Source organism: Poecilia reticulata, chromosome 11 (genome assembly GCF_904066995.2).
Source record: "Poecilia reticulata chromosome 11, P_reticulata-male-v2, whole genome shotgun sequence".
In the NCBI taxonomy this organism is placed as follows: Eukaryota; Metazoa; Chordata; class Actinopteri; order Cyprinodontiformes; family Poeciliidae; genus Poecilia; species Poecilia reticulata.
In genome coordinates, this window is record NC_088840.1 from 246,645 (window position 1) to 267,918 (window position 21,274).

The 21,274-nt window shown below is 40.9% G+C and overlaps 1 protein-coding gene across 13 annotated transcripts in view; it reads right to left on the reverse strand.

Annotated features, from left to right (window-relative positions):
* epb41a (erythrocyte membrane protein band 4.1a) overlaps positions 1 to 21,274 on the reverse strand; it is a 98,555-nt gene that overhangs the window by 47,020 nt on the left and 30,261 nt on the right. For 4 of the 13 annotated variants that reach the window (XM_081612347.1, XM_008421562.3, XM_008421557.3 and 1 more), the window contains exons 9-16: positions 10,229 to 10,381; positions 6,879 to 6,976; positions 6,605 to 6,780; positions 5,794 to 6,026; positions 5,276 to 5,344; positions 3,797 to 3,841; positions 1,745 to 1,807; positions 1,569 to 1,616 (exon numbers count right to left, since the gene is read on the reverse strand). In XM_081612347.1, coding sequence (XP_081468473.1) covers positions 1,569 to 1,616; positions 1,745 to 1,807; positions 3,797 to 3,841; positions 5,276 to 5,344; positions 5,794 to 6,026; positions 6,605 to 6,780; positions 6,879 to 6,976; positions 10,229 to 10,381 — 885 coding nt within the window. The remainder of the gene's footprint in view (positions 1 to 1,568; positions 1,617 to 1,744; positions 1,808 to 3,796; positions 3,842 to 5,275; positions 5,345 to 5,793; positions 6,027 to 6,604; positions 6,781 to 6,878; positions 6,977 to 10,228; positions 10,382 to 21,274) is intronic. The other 9 variants (XM_008421564.3, XM_008421554.3, XM_008421553.3 and 6 more) reach the window with 8 other exon arrangements.

Consider the following 21,274-nt stretch of genomic DNA (forward strand, 5'->3'; position numbering starts at 1 on the left):
TAAAAACATTGTGAAAAATCATTTTGTGTAATTTTAATTGTAATACAGCAAAAATAATTTTGCCGCCGTTGCTGCTTTTCTGAACACCTGTTTTAAAGGATGCACACCCTAAATTTGGATACAGCTGTTTTTTGTTCGACTGCCTCTAGTGGTCTGGAACACTTCCGTTTTCAGCAGTTTTTGTTTGCATCTTTTCTTTTGTTTGCTGCATTTCATTTGCTTTTTCTTTGCGTCTCTTTTTTTGTTTGCAAATCTTCTTGTTTGCTGCATTTCATGTGTTTGCATCTCTTTTTTTTGTATGTTTTCTCTGTTGCTGCTCATTTACACCTGTCGGCCACCGTACATACAGTATGTGTCAGTGATAAAAAAGATCCACAAACAAAGCATGCCCAGGGCACTGCATATATCTGGAATCATAAGCTAAAGCCAAGTGTCAAGTCTTTGCTGTCCATTCTGTGAGCTGATAGCGACAAGTTGTTTTTTTACTCTTTTTTTACATTGCTGTACATTTAGATTGTAAAGTGGAGAGGAAGGGGCAAATCAAATCTATGTAAATTAGATGTCATTCAAAATTAAATGATCTTCACAGCCTGGACCAGCTCTACACCCTCACCAGAGTCCTGGAGGGTTCGTGGGAGTTCACCCAACCGGTGAACTCCCACCGGTTGGGTGGGAGTTCTACCAGGAAATTTCCTGCTGCCAGGAAATGGTGTCCTGCTACCAGGACAGCAGAAATGGCACAAAGACATCAGCTTGAAAAGTAAAGTGAAAGAGAAGAAAAGCTGTCTGTCTGAAAAAAGTTACAAGCAACTACAGTAAAGTACTGTAGATCATGGAACTGATCTCACATACATGACTGGGAAAGAGTCACCAATGTAAAGTATACCATTACCATCCAATGTATACCATTACTGTTTTAGCTGTTAAAAAGAGTAGATAAAATAATAAAAGAGCTTTTATCAGATGGTCAGTCACCGCTACAGTCACCACCATTTTTATTATGTTAACACCCACCTCCCCTTTTCTCCCTATCCATTTCCTCACTATCAAATATGAAGGTCACGAGTCTTATTCATCCTCCTTCAAATAAAGTGTTATCAAAACAATATTTTAATTTTAATTTATTTAGTTTTTTCTGCAAAAACTGGGACGTTGTTTAAGCTTATTGTTTCAGAGTATTCAATTTTTTTGAATTCCTGTTTTTGTGGGTTTTATTAGCTGGAAGCCCAAATTATGTAACAATAAACAAACAAATATTTGACATCACTTAAACTGTGGGCCCTGAACCTGTAACTTATGAAAGTTTAACATTTTGAATAAAATTATGGGAATTAAATAACTTTTCCATGACATTAACATTTTTGGAAAGTGTCTGTAAAGATAGAATCTTAAGTATTTTGACAGTTTATCTGCAAAAAAAAGTTAATTTGGGAATTAATTACACACTTTAAGGACAAACTGGGCTGCAGAATTTGTTGTTAAACAAAACGACAATGTTTCCCAGCCATATATTTCAGAAACTGAAAAGCTTATATGACAAACAGAAAAACTGATGAGAAGCTACTTGCATGACAATCAGACAGGAAAATGGTGCATGCAAACCATTTTGGGTTGAGCTACAGAGAGAGACAGAGAGAGAAAAAAGAAACAAACAAACAGATCAAGCAAATGGAAATCAACATTACATTTATGCACACATAACTGTTACAGAAACTACCAAAACTGTAACACTGAAAATACAAACCTCCAACATTAAATTGCTATGTCTGATATAAATAGTTTCTCCCTCAAGTCTCTTGGGTCTCTTCTGTGAAAAATGAGGGAAAGGAATAAAACTGGTTGTGAGCAAGTTAGAATTAATGTCCATGTTTCAATCTTCAAATAACAGCAATGGCTATGGTAGCGAGATAAAGCATTGGTGCGCAGAAACATAGAATGCAGCATGCAATTCCCAATTTGTCAGCTCAGCTAATAAAAGATGACAAACCTATACAAACTGGGTGGGTATGTGTTACAGTCAACGCAGACACATGAAAAAACAAGAATTGTAAATCACATGCTATGCATGCATAAGATGCTACTGCATAGGATGTTGCATGTGTGTGTTTTCTGGATTTGAAAAATTTCAACAAGCTCATGTTATATTGTGCCAAGATAGTTAAGGGGTTAATTTACAAATGATACTGTTTCGGGATAATAAAAAAATACTGAATTATACAAGAAATTTCTAAAATTTCATCCTTAATGAATTCGAGGTTTTCATTCACAGCACTGTACAAATTAAATGGCTGTTTTTTCTTGGGGTTGGAAAAAAAACTATTACTGAAAATATTTCCCCAATACAAAAATAGGGAAAATTGTAAGACTTAATTTTAATAATAAATATTTGGAAACCTCAATTCATCATTTAATATCTACACTCCTGCCTGACGCTTATGTTAACATTGCAGGGTGTGGTTACATGTACTTCACGAGAATGTTATACTCGACTGTTGTAACGTAATGGCAAATTATACTGCTATTACTAATGATGATAATATTTTATCATCATTATTATCAGTTAGCAAGTCTCTATAATTGGGCCTTAAAGGTTTTATATCAAAAGCCGATTAGATTCCATCACTGTCACATTTTGGCTAAATTTGGCATTTTGGATTTTACAAATTTTCTAAATTATAATGTTTTAAAATTGATTTTTAAGTGTTTAAATGGACTTGCACCTGCACCATTAAGCGACTGCATACAGAGACTGCAGGGCAACAGCAGATCTACCAGAGCAGCTTTAGATGGAAAATATAAGGTCCACTTTCGAAGAACCACGTTTGCTCAAAGTGCTCTGTCTGTGAGAGGAAGTGAGTTCCAAACTCACAGGAAGTGAGTTTGGAACTCCCTTCCTGTTCATTTATGGTCTGTAACCAGTTTTTGTATGTTCAAAAATCAAACAAAAATGGAGTCTTGACAAAAGTTCAGTCTGGAAGACTGAACTTTTGAGGCAGGTGTGACTACACCTGCCTCATCAACCAGCGCCTCCCTCTCCGCAACCTGGACCTATCAGCGCCGGTCTAAGCCTCGCTCCAGCCAATCATCGTTTGGGCTCCAGTTCAAAATGACCTTCACCAATGGCCTCCTCTGCTCACCAGTTGCGATCATCCCACCTCCGCCCCATCTCCACCTTCTGCTCCCCGCTCTCAGGCCTCGTCCTCCTCCGACCGCTGCCACCAGTACAGGCCCCGGGGGTCTACATTCCTATGCTGCATCAGGAATGTTCATCGAGCTTATCAAAGTCCAGCTCGACGTCCCCGGCCGGGGCCTGAACGCCAAAGGACTTTGTTTATTTTTATGTTCATTTTGTCATTAAACTCTCTTAATCGCTTTCTTTCTCCGTTTGAGTCTCTTCAGATGTGCTATTTTAAATGATTATCACTTCAATTTTTAGAGTTACTTTTTAAAAGCCCATCTAGGGACAAGTGCTGCGAATTAGCTGTTGCTATTGCACCATGATGCAAACATGGGATGATGTTTTATTCAGTTTGTCTATGTTGATGTGTGTCTGACCCTATCAAATAAACTTTATAATAATAATGGTAGTAAAAGTATTAGGTTGCTGAATTTCTAATTAAAGTAACCAGAAAAATGTATTCATGTCTTCTTAATGAAATGCACAAGCTTTCACAAGAAAGGCATCCACAAATCACAATAGTCAAGAAAATATAGCATCATTTGACTGTGCAATGGAAATGAAAAAGTGTCATAAATTACTGATGATAATGTAAGTCGGCAAAAAAATGTTGCTAACCTTCCTTACTCGAACCATTTCCATCTTTTTATCCTGAACAGAGAGCTGTTTCCCCATCAGAAAAGAAAATTGTAACTCTCTGTAAGCCTCTTTTGTAACTCAAATATAAAACAGCAAAAAATGACATGCATTAAAGGAGATCCAAATTGTTGTAACAATGCTGCTTTACATAGCTTGCTAGGTTCTAAAATTAAGGAAAATTATTCTGGGTGCACCAACTGCAGTTTTCTGGCCAATTTCCGATCACTAGTTTTTAGAAACACTGACCTTCTGATTGCAACTGGGTCTGAAATGTTGCTAAATACATCAAGAAAGTTGCTGAGCTGGCAACAGTGGGGTGACTATTGTCTACTGTCAACATGCAGACATGACCTGGTGGGCAGGTCTGTTAGTCAAATCCCTCTCATGGCAGAGCAAACGAGGACAGTTGTTGATTTTTAGACCCTCCTCAAAGTAAATAAAATTGGTTGATCTGAATATTGATCACCGATCTCCCAAAATTAAGGAAAACATCATGATTTATCGGCTGGCTGATTTTTTGGTGCACCCCTAAATTATACTTAATTATTTCCTCTCGAGTGATGTTAGGTTAAATCTGCAGTATGTAACTTTATTAAAAATGTGTCTTGCAGGTTTCTTAAAACTTTCATTGTTGTAAGTAATCTGGACATCCTTACATGTCCAGTGACATGTAAGGATGTCCATGTCACTGTTTGCATCCTTAATTTTTCACAGATAATCTGGTAGTAGAACAAGAAGGACAAAGATCCTATTCTTTCTCCTTATTTTCCTACTACCATCACCTCAAGTCCTCGACCTGATTGACAGCATTAAACCCTCTTCCTGCCTCTGATTGCTTGCATCTGACCAAACAGGGATTTTTTGCAGGTAGGGAGAAGGAAGAGAAGCTTGATTTTTCTCACAGATTATTTGTCTCATATCGCACTGTCAGGACATAGTAAAGGTTTTTTACCTGAAAGTGGCCAATCAGTCAATGTTATTCATTTTCTAACATATCGATATGAGTCCCAAAAGAAAAATTGGGCCAGTATTACCAAGTGATGTTTTTTCAGCTTTTTCACATTTCCCAATAAGTGTTTCAGGAGGGGAGGGGATTGACAATGTTGTATCTGTTTGAGCATGTGGCAATGGTACGGTGTTTAACTGAAGTAGAGAAGCAATTTCAGCGGTGGTGGTTATTGTCCAGAAATTAATAGCAATATTAATTTCCGATATTGATATTAGCTCAAATTTTCTTGTCAGTTAATCATTAAAGTTGTGTCAGTATTCCTTTGGTGTGCTGGTTATACTGCCTTTCATTCTTTAAAACTAAATACTCTCTCTTTACCACAAGAGAGAGTTTTTGTTTTATTCTTTCTTTATCTAAAGTCATTTAAAAGCTTTAAGGAAGTGATGTAGGTCTAAAAGAGTCTGCATTAATATTCTCATGCTGAGTGTTCATGCATCAGGCAAACAAACCTGGTTCTTTTTTTCTTTCTCTCTATTGGTCATGGAGGGGGGGTTCCTTCGCTCTCTCTTGGCAACAGTCTAGTAGCATAAAGCTCATAATATTAGTTAGTTCCAGGGAAACCCCAGGCTACAGTCTATACATAGGTGCACTAGCCATACGGGTTTTTTTTTTATGATATATGTATAAGCTTTGGCTCTTTCTGCAGATTGTTTTTTACAAAGGGTATTTTATTTCATTATTTATATTCAGACTTTCAAAACTGAGACCCAATGATATAGAGCACATTTGTAGTTTACCATGCAAAGTTACTGTAAATATAAAATATTACTATGCAATAAAATAAATAATTTGTAGCGTTTCATTTCCAAATATTTTATTGGAATATGCAAAAAATATCCAATTTGTATGACCTTTCATAATTGTCTTTGATAATTATTTTGCACAATAAGTTTATGCAGTCCTAGATTCAGTAAAAAACATATTGGCATTGTACTGAATCACACAAAGTCTATGAAATGTGCCTTACCTTCATCTCTGAAGCAGACGGTGGCTTTGGGCTGTGCTCTGGCTTACACTCTGTCTTTAGCTCCCTCTTCCAATCTGTATGCCGTTGGCTTTTGGGTGTAGAGCCATCAAGATGGCTATGGCGAGGCAGTGTGGGTAGCAGTGGCGATGACTTTGCCTCACCTGGAGATACTGGTAACATAACAGGGGCACTGACCGGACGATTAGATTTGTTGTCTGGTGTAGTGGCCATAGCTGGGAAAAAGGAGATGCAGTGACCTCACTTTCAACTTCTAATGAAATAACACACACACTATTCTTTGAAACATCATAAACAAAAAATGTTGTACATTTCAATATACTTTATTTTATTTAGTATCAAATTAAAACAAAAACCTTCAGGTAAACAGTTTTTATCCACTTAATAGAATCCTATATATTATAATACAATCATATGGTCTCATTCTGATTCATTAAAATACTGTCCAATTTTCCTCAAAACATAATGCAATATAACCAAACTCTGTTATACTGTTTGTATAATTATCATAAAATTAAAGTTAGTTAGAAGGCTGAGTTGACCATAAACATTTGTCTGCTTTGACTATGGGCTGGGTGGATAGAAATCAGAGAGACAGAAGGTTTTTTTTTTTTTTATGGAAAGGAAAAACACAATGCAGAGAAATATGGGCAGTAATAAAGTGTATGCGGGACAATAAAGGTTGTTTCTATTCTATTGTGCCAAGGCATGTACTAGCATGTGAAGTTGTGAAAGAGCCCCAGGTAACACACTAACTACATTGCCAGTGTTTTAAACATGTACAGCTCTTTACCTCCGTCCAGACTGCGTGAGTTCCTCTTGCTGGACGAGCGCTGGAACATGGGAGCTGGTCTGTCAATCAGAGAGCTGGCCTGCTTGGTCTGAGCCTGAGTCCGTCCACTGTAACGAAATTTAGAGCCTAGTGCCAGGAACTTTCTAGGGGTGGTGGCCATCTCAGTGGAAGTTAACCTGTCCACAAAGAAAGGATATTATTTAACAGTAAAATTTAAACAGAAAACAGTTAAAGCAAAGATTTGAAAAAGATTTGAAAAAATACCATACACTACCTAAAGAAGGTATGATGCTCAACACATACTTTCCACAGCTTCTTGGCGGCCTTGTAATTGGGAAGTTTGAAACCAATTGCACTCTCATACTGTTCTGTCTGTTGAATACAAAACATAATTTTAAAAGTTAAACGCTGATTTTTTTTTCTTCTTGATTTCTAAGGATGGGAATAAAGAACTGGTTCTTGTAGAGAACTGGTTTTCAGTAGTTCAATTCTTCTTGATAAGAGTCATTGACAGTGGAATTGCTAACTTGAACAAACTCCATCAAGTTTTTATCAATTCCCATCCCTACTAATTTCAGTATTACACTTATAAAAATATACTGCTCTAGCTACTTAAAAAAAATTAAGACAGCTATTTGCATAATTTATTTATGTTGATCAAACAAGGTCGTTCTTTGTTTAAAATACTTTATTTTGTTACATGAAAACGATAAATCCAAGTAAAGTGAACATAATTTTGTCAAGTAGATTAAGCAAAACTATACTTTGTATAAACTACTCAACTTTTTAATGTATTAACTGAAGTTTGCAAGTACACTCTAAAATCTAAAAAATTATTGCATAATCTTAAAAAATTATGCAAATTTATTGCCTCAAAAAAAAATTCACATTTTTAAAGCATATTACTTGACTGAAACAGTTCCTGGCTCCTGCCTGCTTTTTATTTGTTTCTCCGCTCAAACTTTGACAGAAAACATAGAAAGCAGTAATAGTTTGTTCTTTTTTTTTTCAAGACGGCTCCATGAAAATAAGCATACAACTCATGGTGCAGTTTAATATATGCAAATGTAAAAGCATGAAACTACCCAATAGGAAGGCAGAAGCTACTCTGCTGCTCTGACATCATAATTGAAGCTTTGGAGTCTACGTTTTCGCCTTAAACATCTTAAAACTAAATTTCGTGACAAATTAAAAAGGGCCCTAATCAGTTGCTGCTGCTGGTGGCACAATGCATTGTAGGATACCTTGCTGGCCAATCCCTACTGTCACATATAAACCTATGTGCTAAAACAATAAATAAATAAATAAATAAATAAATAAATAAATTATTGCAACATGTAAAAACACATGAAGTTATGTTGTGCGATTTAAGTATTGCAAACTTGATAAATTTTGTTTAGCAGTAGATAAACTAAATAACAAAGACATATTGATATTATAAGTTACATACAAATAAGGAATTTGATCTAGACTTTTCCATGGTAAACAACATTCTTAAGCTCAAGTGTTCTCATCAAAATGATTTTTTTCTGCCTACATCACCAACAACAGCATTACTTTGTTAACCTACATATGGTATATTAAAAAACATTTTCATCAGTGCATATTTTATTTTTCAATACAGAAATCAGTTGTACAAATGTCCTGAAGCATTAACTTAATTGAATTGAATCTTATTTTTTTAAGTAGTGTTATGGGTATGGGTGTCAGCCACACCCATACCTCCTCTCAGACTCCAGCAGACTGACTACTGACCAGCTCTCCACCTAATGGGTCCGAAAAGCCTCTAACTCCTGAGTATTACTACAGATGAGAGTATAGATGACATTCTGTTTAAGCTGGGAGTGAGAAAGATGCGTCAGCTATGACCCTTTACAGTTAATGAAACAGTCATCTGAGTAGCCTGCAGTTGCCTGATTTCAGAAACCACTCCTGCTAACGGTAGCTCTTTCCCTATTAATAACGTGCACTTGTTACAGTCTAGATAATTTTAGAGACTCGGCACGAATCCCAAGGTCATTATTTTACCAACACCAAAGAAACATCTGAAGCCCCCTAATTACTAGGATCATGACCACTGATTTTATATTAAACAGAAGAATTCATTTTCAATTGACTCAATTAATTTAACTGCCCAAGGCATTAATTAGACTTTAATATTTTATTAGCAAGCTTTAGAAGGGGAAAATGACATACAGCTTCTTCAATCAAAAATCAAGAGATTAATATATGCAAGAAATTTAGAAATCACACTTCCCTCCAGTCCCTATACTGTGTCACTGAACTATAAAAGAGGCTTTGGGACCTAGTTAACTCATTCCCCGATGCTGAGTTGATCTTGGCAGCAGAAAACTTTAATATCCATGGTCTGGGACCTGCCCTATCACGGCAGAGTCTTTTTTAGAATAAATCCAAAGTCGAACTGGTGAGTATCCTCCATGAGCTCAGTTCTTTATCCATATGCGATCTTTGTCTATCCTCCACGTCTACTGCAGCTTCGTTAAGATCTTTGGGTTGGGTGTAGGGCGGTTGTCAAATCAGAACCCGGGTTGTGGGTAAAAGGATCTTGTTCCCGTCTCAGGCAGTGCGAAGTCTTCACCTTCCCGTGGTATCAAAGCGTAGCCCTTATCCGATCCTGCATCTTCGTGTAGACTTGACTCGAACACTGCGGAACAAAGAACCCCGGTTCTTCCTTCCCATGTATTTTTATACTCTCTGTATTTTGGATGCGCATGCATACCTTCTGCATTTCGGTTGTGTACGCCTCAGCAGCCTACACAGTCCTCTGCACAATCTTCCTTGACGTCAAGCGCCTTTGGTTAACCATCGACCTTTTCCCTACTCGACTCTTGAACTTCCTCTTTCTTTGAAATACTCCTGCTGAAGCTCAACATCTGGTCCTCTTTGTGTTTCGCAACACCACTTCCTGTTTCTTCCGTGCTCACAGTTCTTCCTCTCACTCAGCCTCTGGTTGCGTCACAGTCTAAGAGATTTTCATTTAACTTGCAGTCATTACTTTTATCTATTTATGATTTTTTCCTTTTTTACTTTCCACCCAAAATCACATAACTCATAACATTAATTAATAATGCATTTAAAAGAAAGATTTCATAAGTTTCAATCAACATTGAATCATAATACAAGATTACTTGTTGCCTCTAGGTTTCTGTGATCTGTTTTCTGTGTGTCCTGGAAAGATCTCAATCAGTCCCAACCAGGTTTCACTACAGTAGATAGAGCAGAATTAAACCTCCGATTAAACCTTTGTTTAATCGGTGTCAAATGCCTGCTGGTCCATTGGTGCTTGGGATTTCTGATAGCCTCTGGGTAGTATTTGGTGTTTTGAAACACTGAATAAAACACAGTAGAGATAACATGATTGTTTTTGGTTGTGTGGGTGAACTTAAGAAGACAGACTAGTCCTTGAGCAATTTATTTTTTGACAAAAGTTACAACGTCTTGTATCTTGAACACATATTTCTGACCTCAATACTGCATATACTTTTGTAAAGATGCTAACTTGATTGTTGATTTCACAGATTCAGCAACATTTACTTCACCACAGATTCATTTTTCTCAGTGTAGTTAGAATAAGTCTGGTTATGAATAACAATGGTTATTTACCTCAGATGGTCGTATTTTGATAAAGAAGCTGCTGTGCTTGTAGGACACCTTAAGGACTTTCGGCCATGGGAAACGGTTGATTCTCAGTTTGTCTTTGTAAACCATCAGGCCACTTGAGCAAACTCCCAGCATGATGTCAACACCATCCAGGTCCTGTCAGAGACAGTAAAATGAGTCTTGCATCCTAAAACTCCTTCCAGATATTCAACATTAAACAAGTAGACAGCCAAAACTGGGTAGTAACTATACTGTAAATACGATCATGGTATTTAATTAAAAGTAGTAAGTTGACTTAAATTAGTTTTCATCAAATTGCTATCAACACTCACTTCTAGCAAGCTACTTAGAATTTGTGGTTGAAAAGTCTCTCCAACCAACTCTACTTGAGCTTGATCATAAATTAGGCTGTTAGCGCTATGCTAACTCTAGTTGCCAATAATACAAAAATTTATTGTCAAAGACTGGCCTACTACTGTGTGTCGACCTATGATAAGGAATATCACCAAAGTCAACTAACTTTTTTTTAACATCATTAGTTGCATCATTAATTGCATTTTTTTTTACATGTAAAAGTCCCAAGCTGGAACCTTTGTATTGAGGTCCTGTATTTCTTTAAATCTGACGCACAAGCGACACCTGCAAATGACAGTGATGATCAAGAGTGAGAGTGAATTCATCTTTACTGTATCAGCAGAATATTTTTATATATGTTATGTATTTCAAATATTTGATGTAATTAGTAATTCTGTCAAGAGGAAGAGAGGGTTGCTGTTGTGGCACAGGGGTAGTGCACAACCCATGGAGTTCTTCATCGTTGACTAAGGTCCAGGCCTGATGACTTTTGCTGCATGTCTTCCCCCTCTCCCGTTACTGACTTTCCTATCTTAATTTTTTTTTAAAGAAGTGAGAGAGGAGGGACAAGGACTCATTCAAGAATATTGGTTTGTTTGATTTAAGTGAGAAGTAGTATGTTGTTTGCTTTTAGTAATTCTAAGTGGGCTTAAATTTGTATCAAGCAGTTCACACAAATTTAAGAAATTAAGTTAAGTTAATGCATAAGTTACATGAACTCAGTTCTTTTCATTGGTTGTGCTACTTGATTTAGTACTGCTTATTTAAACTAAATTAAGTTTTTCTTACTCACTGATCTTAATCTTACTGGAGAAGGACCTCGCTGCAGCAAACAGAAAGGGGTTGGGGACGGATCACTTTCTGTCTCATGCCTTATTTGGAAATGGGACCATTGCACTCCGGAAGTGAAGGGGGCGCTATTTCTTATAATATCCGCGGCCTCCCGTTTTTATTTACTTTTGAAATTTGTGATATATCTACATCTTTAGGAAGGATTTTCACTCTCAGCATGTATTTGAACTTCTTTCTTTTATTTACTTTAGCGCAGCTCGCAGTTTTTAGCAAATTGTGTAGCTTTCTGTGAACTTCTAAATCTGCTCCTTAGTCACATCTTTTCGGGCCTGCTACTGCCTCTAGTGAAGTGGGGGTGGTAACACAACTAATCTAATCTTAATCTAATCTTATAAAACACCATATTTTTTTCATTTTCTTGAGGATGTAGAGCTAATTAAATGACATAAACAATACTTTTATACATTATAAATAATATCTATATATCTCCATCAGTTATAGGAGGAACAAAATAAGTAAGGAGACATAAAAACAACACATATGTATACATTATGTTGTGCTATTTTAAATGATTATCACTTCAATTTTTAGAGTTACTTTTTAAAAGCCCATCTAGGGACAAGTGCTGCGAATTAGCTGTTGCTATTGCACCATGATGCAAACATGGGATGATGTTTTATTCAGTTTGTTGATGTGTGTCTGTCCCTATCAAATAAACTTTATAAAAACATGATCTACTATAATAAAAGTACCATTTGAAATGTATCGTAAGAAATGTAATTGTGCAAAAGTCAATAACAAACAATTAATTAGTTTCTCAGAAGAATAACAACCCAGGTTGTTACAAGCAGGGTTGTTAAACAGATATAAGCAAAAATTAAAATTTTTGTTTTTACATTGCCATGTAAAAACAAACTTCTGAGAAACTTTTTATTGGTAGTGTTACATATAGGAAAAAATAAGATGAAACTATTTAGTCTTATCAATGCGGAAATTTTCCTTTGACTCTAAAACGACAAATATTCATCGAATCACATTATCAACAATTGGTGAATAGAGCAGAACACTTAGCTTGCTATAGGTAAATGTTATCATTTAGTTTGGTTAAGAATAATTATTGCACTGTCAATAAATGACTTCTAATAGATGTTCTTAGTTGCCAGAGGAACACAGAAATGCCTTCATGAGCTCAGAGGTTAAAACTGATGAATAATGAGGATAGATGCTAAAACATTCCTGCCATCTTCCATGTCCTTAAGGCAAACAGTTGAGACTGAGTTGTTTTTGGTTTCACCACTATTTACCTGCTGTTTTACCTGCCATTCAAAGTATTCTTAAAATATTGTCTGTTAGTCTGCAGCTCATATGACCAAACCAGCCGAGGAGATGAAAAGTTAAAACTTGAGTTAAAATATTGTTTTAACTTGAGTTGAGTTAAAACTCAAGGTAGAATGTTAAGTTTTAACATTTCAACTCAACAACCTAACTTGAGGTTGTACACAACCTCAAGTTAGGTAACCCCAAGATCACTGGGTCTTCTTAAAAAATAGTCTCTGAGAACAGTTCATAATGATATAGCCAGTGTTTTCTGACCAGGAATGATACAAGGAATTTAAAATATGCTACAGTTTCAACAGGTTGGCCATCAAGTGAAACTGCAATCACATTCAGGTATTGTTTATCTCATTTAATTAGCTCTACTTCCTTCTTAAGAAAATGAAAAGATGTGTTCTTTTGTGAGGGAATTTATCTTTTACTGTTCCAGTAGTAATTCCAGAATTAATAATAAATAATAAAGACGTTGTGGTATTTTGATTTAGTAATGTAATTAGATTAGTTGTGTTACCACCCCCACGCCACTAGAGGCAGTAGCAGGCCCGAAAAGATGTGACTAAGGAGCAGATTTAGAAGTTCACAGAAAGCTACACAATTTGTTAAAAACTGTGAGCTGCGCTGAAGTAAATAAGAAAGAGAAGTTAAAAAACATATTGATAGTGAAAATCCTTCCTAAAGGTGAAGATATATCTCAGATTTTAAAAGAAAACAAAAACGGGAGACTGCGAATGATATAGGAAATAGCACCTTCTTCACTTCTAGAGTGCAATGGTCCCATTTCCAAATAAGGTATGAGATTGAAAGTGGTCCGTCCACGCTCCATTCTGATTGCTGCAGTTAGGTGTACTCGGCTTACTGTGCTTATTTTTTACTTTTTATTTTTGAGGCAATGAGTTTGCATAATTTTTTAAGTAAGGTAAAATAATTAGATTTTACAGTGTGGGCTGCACAGTGGCGCAGTTGGTAGAGCTGTTGCCTTGCAGCAAGAAGGTTCTGGGTTCGATTCCCGGATTTAGGAACCACCTTGAGCAACAGGGACTATCTTTTATGGTTGGTATTTTTTACTATATTGTACTTTTTACTTTTGCTTGAGTATTATTTATGAAGTATTGCTAGTTTTTCTTGAGTGCTATTTCAGGATTATCTACCCACCTAATGAAAAACAAACATGTTTTAACCAAATATTCACCAGACAAAGGCACACACCTGGGGCCTCCCTCATGCATAAGGTGTGCATGCGCACAAAAAATGTGTGGCGCCATATTTTACGCACAAGTCGGCATATATAAAAATTAACTTTGCGTCAAAGTTTGCGTAAATATACGCACACTCTTTCGCCGGCGTGAAAATGTGCAGCATCCACGCAAACTTTTTCTGTAGACAATATCAAACTGCAAAGCGTCAAAATTCCCCTAAATACACTGAAATCTGATTACATCCAGTGTTATTTAGACCAAGAAGCGTCAAACCTGATGTTTTTCATGATTTTAATATTTTATTGTTTAAATGTAAACGATAAAACTGAACTGCATTTATCCTCAGACAACAACATAACACGCAGACAAAATAAAGAAAATAAAAATAAAAAGACGTGAAAACTTCACTCAAATGTAAATAGTACTTTTCCTCAGTTTTTGTCTCATAAAGATGTAAATTTGACCCAAAGCTGACTCTTGAGGACTTCAGCTAAACTGTCAAGAAGTGGCTTAATTACACGCCAGAACGAGAGGAAGACATCACAAAGTGACGCCAACCAGAGTCTAACTGGGGTTACCACAACTTGTACCGTTTCCCTGGTTCATAGCTTAACCTCATGGACTTTGTTCTTCTGTGGACCATAGACTGTTGTTTTGACAGTCAAAAAGGAGTCAAATATGTTTAAAGATCTGTCCCTCTTTTCTTAAATAAAATGTTATATCAAACCCATGTTGTCATTTTTAACCTTTTGTACACAGTTTAGTCATGATCTTCCAATAATATAGTGTGTTTAACACCAGTGAAGAAACTTTTAGTGGCATGTTAGGACCTATCAGACCTAAAAATGTACATAAATCCTTAGCTTTCATTCAATCTAAAATCAACCCAAATCTGCATGTGGATCCAGATTCAGATGATGGTTGAATCAACGTTGATTCCTAACTGATTCAATGTAATATCAAGACAAATATGCATGTAAGTTGACATACAAATAATAGTTGAATCAACATTGATATAATGTCAGTTATGGTTGAAACCGTAACGTTGATTCAACATTCAAGTCACCGACCACTTTCAATGTTGTTTCAATGTCAGCGTTCGACGTTGATTCAATGTTTCTGGCTGACATTGATTCAATGTTGTTTCAATCATTCTGTGCTATCTGGGAAAATAATAGCCAGGACAGCCTGCAGAGTAATTTTCTTGTTTTTGATTGCCTGAATGAATAGTGCCTAAAGACCCATATAGATTTGAAAAAGAGTGACATCTTGAGTCCAGAAGTGCCTGCCAAATGGTCAAGCAGGCATTTAAAGTGGTACAGTATTTGGCTTTGGTGCGAAGCGGCCGGGATGAGGATCAGTGTCTCCAAATCCAAGGTCATGGTCTTGAGCCGGTGTTACTTCGATTTATGTTTCCCCATCAGATACTGTTGTCCTGGCGGCAAAATACGCGCATGTTTGTTTAGCGTTCTTGTCTAGAGAACTACGGACACCGTGAAAGCTCATATGTGTTTCAGCGAAGTTGTTCCATCTTATTCACTTTTTGCAACTACGCTCTCATAATACACATACACAAACACGCACACGCGCGCACATGTATATATATGTATATACATATACATATATATATATATATATATATCCATCCATCCATCCATTTTCTTCCGCTTATCCGGGGTCGGGTCGCGGGGGCAGCAGCTTCAGAAGGGAGGCCCAGACTTCCCTCTCCCCAGCCACTTCTTCCAGCTCCTCCGGGGGAATCCCAAGGCGTTCCCAGGCCAGCCGAGAGACGTAATCCCTCCATCGTGTCCTGGGTCTTCCCCGAGGCCTCCTCCCGGTGGGACGTGCCCGGAACACCTCACCAGGGAGGCGTCCAGGAGGCATCCTTACCAGATGCCCGAGCCTCAACTGGCTCCTCTCGACGTGGAGGAGCAGCAGCTCTACTCTGAGTCCCTCCCGGATGACCGAGCTTCTCACCCTATCTCTACGGGAGAGCCCAGCCACCCTGCGGAGGAAACCCATTTCGGCCGCTTGTACCCGTGATCTCGTTCTTTCAGTCATGACCCAAAGCTCATGACCATAGATGAGGGTGGGAACGTAGATCGACTGGTAAATCGAGAGCTTCGCTTTTTGGCTCAGCTCTCTCTTCACCACGACGGACAGGTACAGCGCCCGCTTCACAGTAGACGCTGCCCCAATCCGCCTGTCGATCTCCCGCTCCCTTCTTCCCTCATTCGTGAACAAGATCCCCAGATACTTAAACTCCTCCACTTGAGGCAGGACGACCCGCCTGACCCGGAGAAGGCACTCTACCCTTTTCCGGCTCAAGACCATGGCCTCGGATTTGGAGGCACTGAGCCTCATCCCGGCCGGTTCACACTCGGCTGCGAACCGCTCCAGTGAGAGCTGCAGATCACGTTCCGATGAAGCCAACAGGACCACATCCTCCGCAAAAAGCAGAGATGCGATCCTAAGGCCACCAAAACGGATCCCCTCAACACCTCGGCTGCGCCTAGAAATTCTGTCCATAAAAGTAATGAACAGAATCGGTGACAAAGGGCAGCCTTGGCGGAGTCCAACTCTCACCGGAAACGAGCCCGACTTACTGCCGGCAATGCGGACCAGACTCTGACACCGGTCATACAGGGACCTGACAGCCCGTATCAAAGGGCCCGGTACCCCATACTCCCGGAGTACCCCCCACAGGGCCCCCCGAGGGACACGGTCGAACGCCTTCTCCAAGTCCACAAAACACATGTAGACTGGTTGGGCGAACTCCCATGCACCCTCCAGGACCCCGCTGAGGGTGTAGAGCTGGTCCAGTGTTCCACGACCAGGACGAAAACCACACTGCTCTTCCTGAATCCGAGGTTCGACTATCCGACGGACCCTCCTCTCCAGGACCCCTGAATAGACCTTACCAGGAAGGCTTAAGAGTGTGATCCCCCTGTAATTGGAGCACACCCTCCGGTCCCCCTTTAGGGGGTAGGGTAGGGTTAGGGTAACCCTAACCACCCCAGTCTGCCAGTCCAGGGGAACTGCCCCCGATATCCATGCGATATTGCAGAGTCGCGTTAGCCAACACAACCCCGCAACATCCAGAGCCTTAAGGAACTCCGGGCGGATCTCATCCACCCCCGGGGCCCTGCCACCGAGGAGCTTTTTGACCACCTCGGCGACCTCGTCCCCAGAGATTGGAGAGCCCAGCCCAGAGTCCCCATGCTCAGCTTCCTCAACAGAAGGCATGTTGGTGGGATTGAGGAGGTCTTCGAAGTATTCCGCCCACCGGCCCACAACGTCCCGAGTTGAGGTCAGCAGCGCACCATCCCCACTATAAACAGTGTTGGTGCTGCACGGCTTCCCCCTCCTGAGACGCCGGATGGTGGACCAGAATCGCCTCGAAGCCATACGGAAGTCTGTCTCCATGGCCTCTCCAAACTCCTCCCACGCCCGAGTTTTTGCCTCAGCGACAACCCGAGCCGCATGCCGTTTTGCCCGCCGGTACCCATCAGCTGCTTCTGGAGTCCCACAGGCCAAAAAGGCCCGGTAGGACTCCTTCTTCAGCTTGACAGCATCCCTCACCGAAGGTGTCCACCAACGGGTTCGAGGGTTGCCGCCGCGACAGGCACCAACAACCTTGCGGCCGCAGCTCCGATAGGCCGCCTCGGCAATGGAGGTACGGAACATGGTCCACTCAGACTCAATGTCTCCCACCTCCCCCGGAACGTGTTCGAAGTTCTGCCGGAGATGAGAGTTGAAGCTCCGTCTCACAGGGGACTCCGCCAGACGTTCCCAGCAGACCCTCACTACACGTTTGGGCCTGCCAGGTCTGACCGGCTTCCTCCCCCACCACCGGAGCCAACTCGTCACCAGGTAGTGGTCAGTGGACAGCTCCGCACCTCTCTTCACCCGAGTGTCCAAGACATACGGCCGCAAATCCGATGAGACGATGACAAAGTCAATCATCGAACTGCGGCCTAGGGCGTCCTGGTGCCAAGTGCACATATGGACGCCCTTATGCCTGTACATGGTGTTCGTGATGGACAATCCGTGACGAGCACAGAAGTCCAACAACAGAACACCGCTTGGGTTCAGATTGGGGGGGCCGTTCCTCCCAACCACGCCTCTCCAGGTCTCACTGTCATTGCCCACGTGAGCGTTGAAGTCTCCCAGTAGAACAAGGGAGACCCCAGGAGGGGCACTCTCCAGTACCCCCTCTAAGGACTCCAAGAAGGGTGGGTAATCTGAACTGCCGTTCGGCCCGTAAGCACAAACAACAGTCAGAACCCGTCCCCCCACCCGTAGGCGGAGGGAGGCTACCCTCTCGTTCACCGGGGTGACCCCCAACGTACAGGCGCCCAAATGGGGGGCAACAAGTATGCCCACTCCAGCCCGGCGCCTCTCACCGTGGGCAACTCCAGAGTGGAAGTACGTCCAGCCCCTCTCAAGGAGACTGGTTCCAGAACCAGAGCCATGCGTCGAGGTGAGGCCGACTATTTCTAGCCGGAACCTCTCAGCCTCACACACTAGCTCCGGCTCCTTCCCTCCTATATATATATATATATAAGGCTGCACAGTGGCGCAGTTGGTAGAGCTGTTGCCTTGCAGCAAGAAGGTTCTGGGTTCGATTCCCGGCCTGGGGTCTTTCTGCATGGAGTTTGCATGTTCTCCCTGTGCATGCGTGGGTTTTCTCCGGGTACTCCGGTTTCCTCCCACAGTCCAAAAACATGACTGTTAAACCTAACAGTCATGTTAGATTTAACATGAGGCAAATTGGCCTCACCAAATTGCCCCTAGGTGTGAGTGTGTGTGTGCATGGTTGTGTGTCCTGTGTGTCTCTGTGTTGCCCTGTGACAGACTGGTGACCTGTCCAGGGTGTACCCTGCCTCTCGCCCGAAACGATAGCTGGAGATAGGCACCAGCAACCCTCCCGACCCCTCTAAGGGACAAGGGTGCAAGAAAATGGATGGATGGATATAAAAAAAAAAAATTCCCTTCTCACCCTCCGCGGGTGGTCTGTTTCATCCTCTGAGCTCGGGTCCTCTACCAGAGGCCTGGGAGCTTGAGGTTCTCCTCCAGTATCTTGGCTGTGCCTAGAACTGCACATTTCTGGACTGAGATGTCTGATGTTGTTCCTGGGATCTGTTTGAGCCACTGCTCCAGTTTGGGGGTGACTGCCCCGAGGGCCCCGATGACCTTCCAGGTCTTTTCCAGTTCCTCCCTGAGACCCTGGTATTTCTCCAATTTCTCATGCTCCTTTTTCCTGATGTTGTAATCACTTGGTATTGCTACATCCACCACAACGGCTTTCCTCTGTTCTTTATCCACCACCACAATGTCCGGTTGGTTCTCCACACCATTTTGTCTGTCTGGATCTGGAAGTCCCACAGAATCTTAGCTCGGTCATTCTCCACCACCTTTGGGGGTTTTTCCCCACTTTGATCTCGGGGTTTCCAGTCCATATTCTGCACAGATGTTCCTGTACACTATGCCCGCCACTTGGTTATGTCGTTCCATGTATGCTTTCCCTGCCAGCATCTTGCACCCTGCTGTTATGTGCTGGACTGTCTCAGGGGCCTCCTTGCACAACCTACACCTTGGGTCTTGTCTGGTGTGGTAGATCTGAGCCTCTATTGCTCTGGTGTTTAGGGCCTGTTCCTGGGCGGCCAGGATGAGTGCCTCTGTGCTGTCCTTGAGTCCAGCTTTCTCCAGCCATTGGTAGGTTTTCCTGACATCAGCCACTTCAGTTATTTGTCGGTGGTACATCCCATGTAGGGGCTTGTCCTCCCATGATGGTACTTCCAGCACCTTGTCTTCTGTTCCCCATTGCCTGAGACATTCGCTGAGCACATTGTCTGTTGACGATGTGCTCATATATGTGTATATATATATATATATATATATATATATACACATATATGCACATATACACATATATGTGTGTGTATATACACACACACATATATATGTATATGTATATACCTATATATACATGTGCGCGCACGCACGCGCCTGTGTGTGCCCGTGTGCGTGTTTGTGTATGTGTATTATGACTGCGTAGTTGCAAAAGGTGAATAAAATGGGACAACTTCGCTGAAACACATATGAGCTTTCACGGTGTGTGTGCACACACACACACATATACATATGTGGCAGTATGCCCTGTAGCCTTTGAACACACCACACAAGTGCCTGAATCTAATTGATTGTGGCGCTGGCTGCCTGTATATAAAGGGCCCTCCTTCACCTGGTTGACATCACGTTGTTTTCCTTCCAGTTCAGACCTCGGCGTTTGTTGGTGCTGCAGAGATGAAGGCAGGCTTCATCTCTCTCCATCAAACTTATTACTTGTGATTTATTTACATTTTCTGTATAACAGCTGCAAATTAATGCACGCTCAAACAATGCGCTTAATGACGCTCTGATCGCCGATCCATCGTCCTTGTGGTAAGAATCTTCCCACACTTGACGTTTGTTAGCTTAGCTTTAGCTCAGCTTCTGTTGTATATCCAGGCCGCCTGTCCGTCTGTACAAGCTCCATTTCCTCCTTCCTGTTACAGGCACTACATAAAGAGCTCAGTGGTAAGTGAAGTGCTAGTTTTTTAGTTTTTGCATGCTTGGAGATTCCATTTGTAACATTTATTTTTGATAGCCGCTGCTGTTTGTCCTTGGCCGGCTGTTTGCCTACTGTTCTGGTTGTCCCCGACTGGCGGTCCACCTGTCATCTGGGTCATCTCTCGTCTGCCTACCTGTCGTCCTGTTTGCTGGCTTCATGCCCACCGTCCTGGTCGGCGTAAAGCGGGCTCCTATCACTCGTCCAGGGGCTGATTTGGGCTGATAGGTAACCAGCTCGGACTATCCTTCTAGTGCCGTTCTGAGTGGCGTCTGCTACAGCAGATCGGTTTCTCCCAGGACTGACTCTTAATTTGGACTATTGCTGCTTGATTAGTCGTGGACTGAACTGTATAATTGTATTGTCTGTAATTTGAATGTTTCTTTCCTTGATGTTGACAGGAACGGCCAGCTCGTGGTGTTGGTGGAGGACTTTCTGGGTGGTGGTACTACTTTTGGTTTGGTGCACGATTTTCTTTTGTTTTACTGTTTCGTTTGCTGTGTTTTCTTTTAGGACACTACCCTGAATTTCACTCCTATCTTTGAGTTGAGCTAGACTTTTAATGTGCGAGTGGTTTTAAACTAGTATTTTTGATTAAACTAAAACAATGGTGTAATTTGTTGAATAGAGAGATTGTCTCAAGCCTGATCTTTAGCAGGTCTGTGTGGCTTAAAGGTAACTTTTTAGTGGAGTCATTACAACCAATTTCATCTTAAAAGTGCTTTTAAATTTAAGTTACCAATTCTTACCACAGTGCTC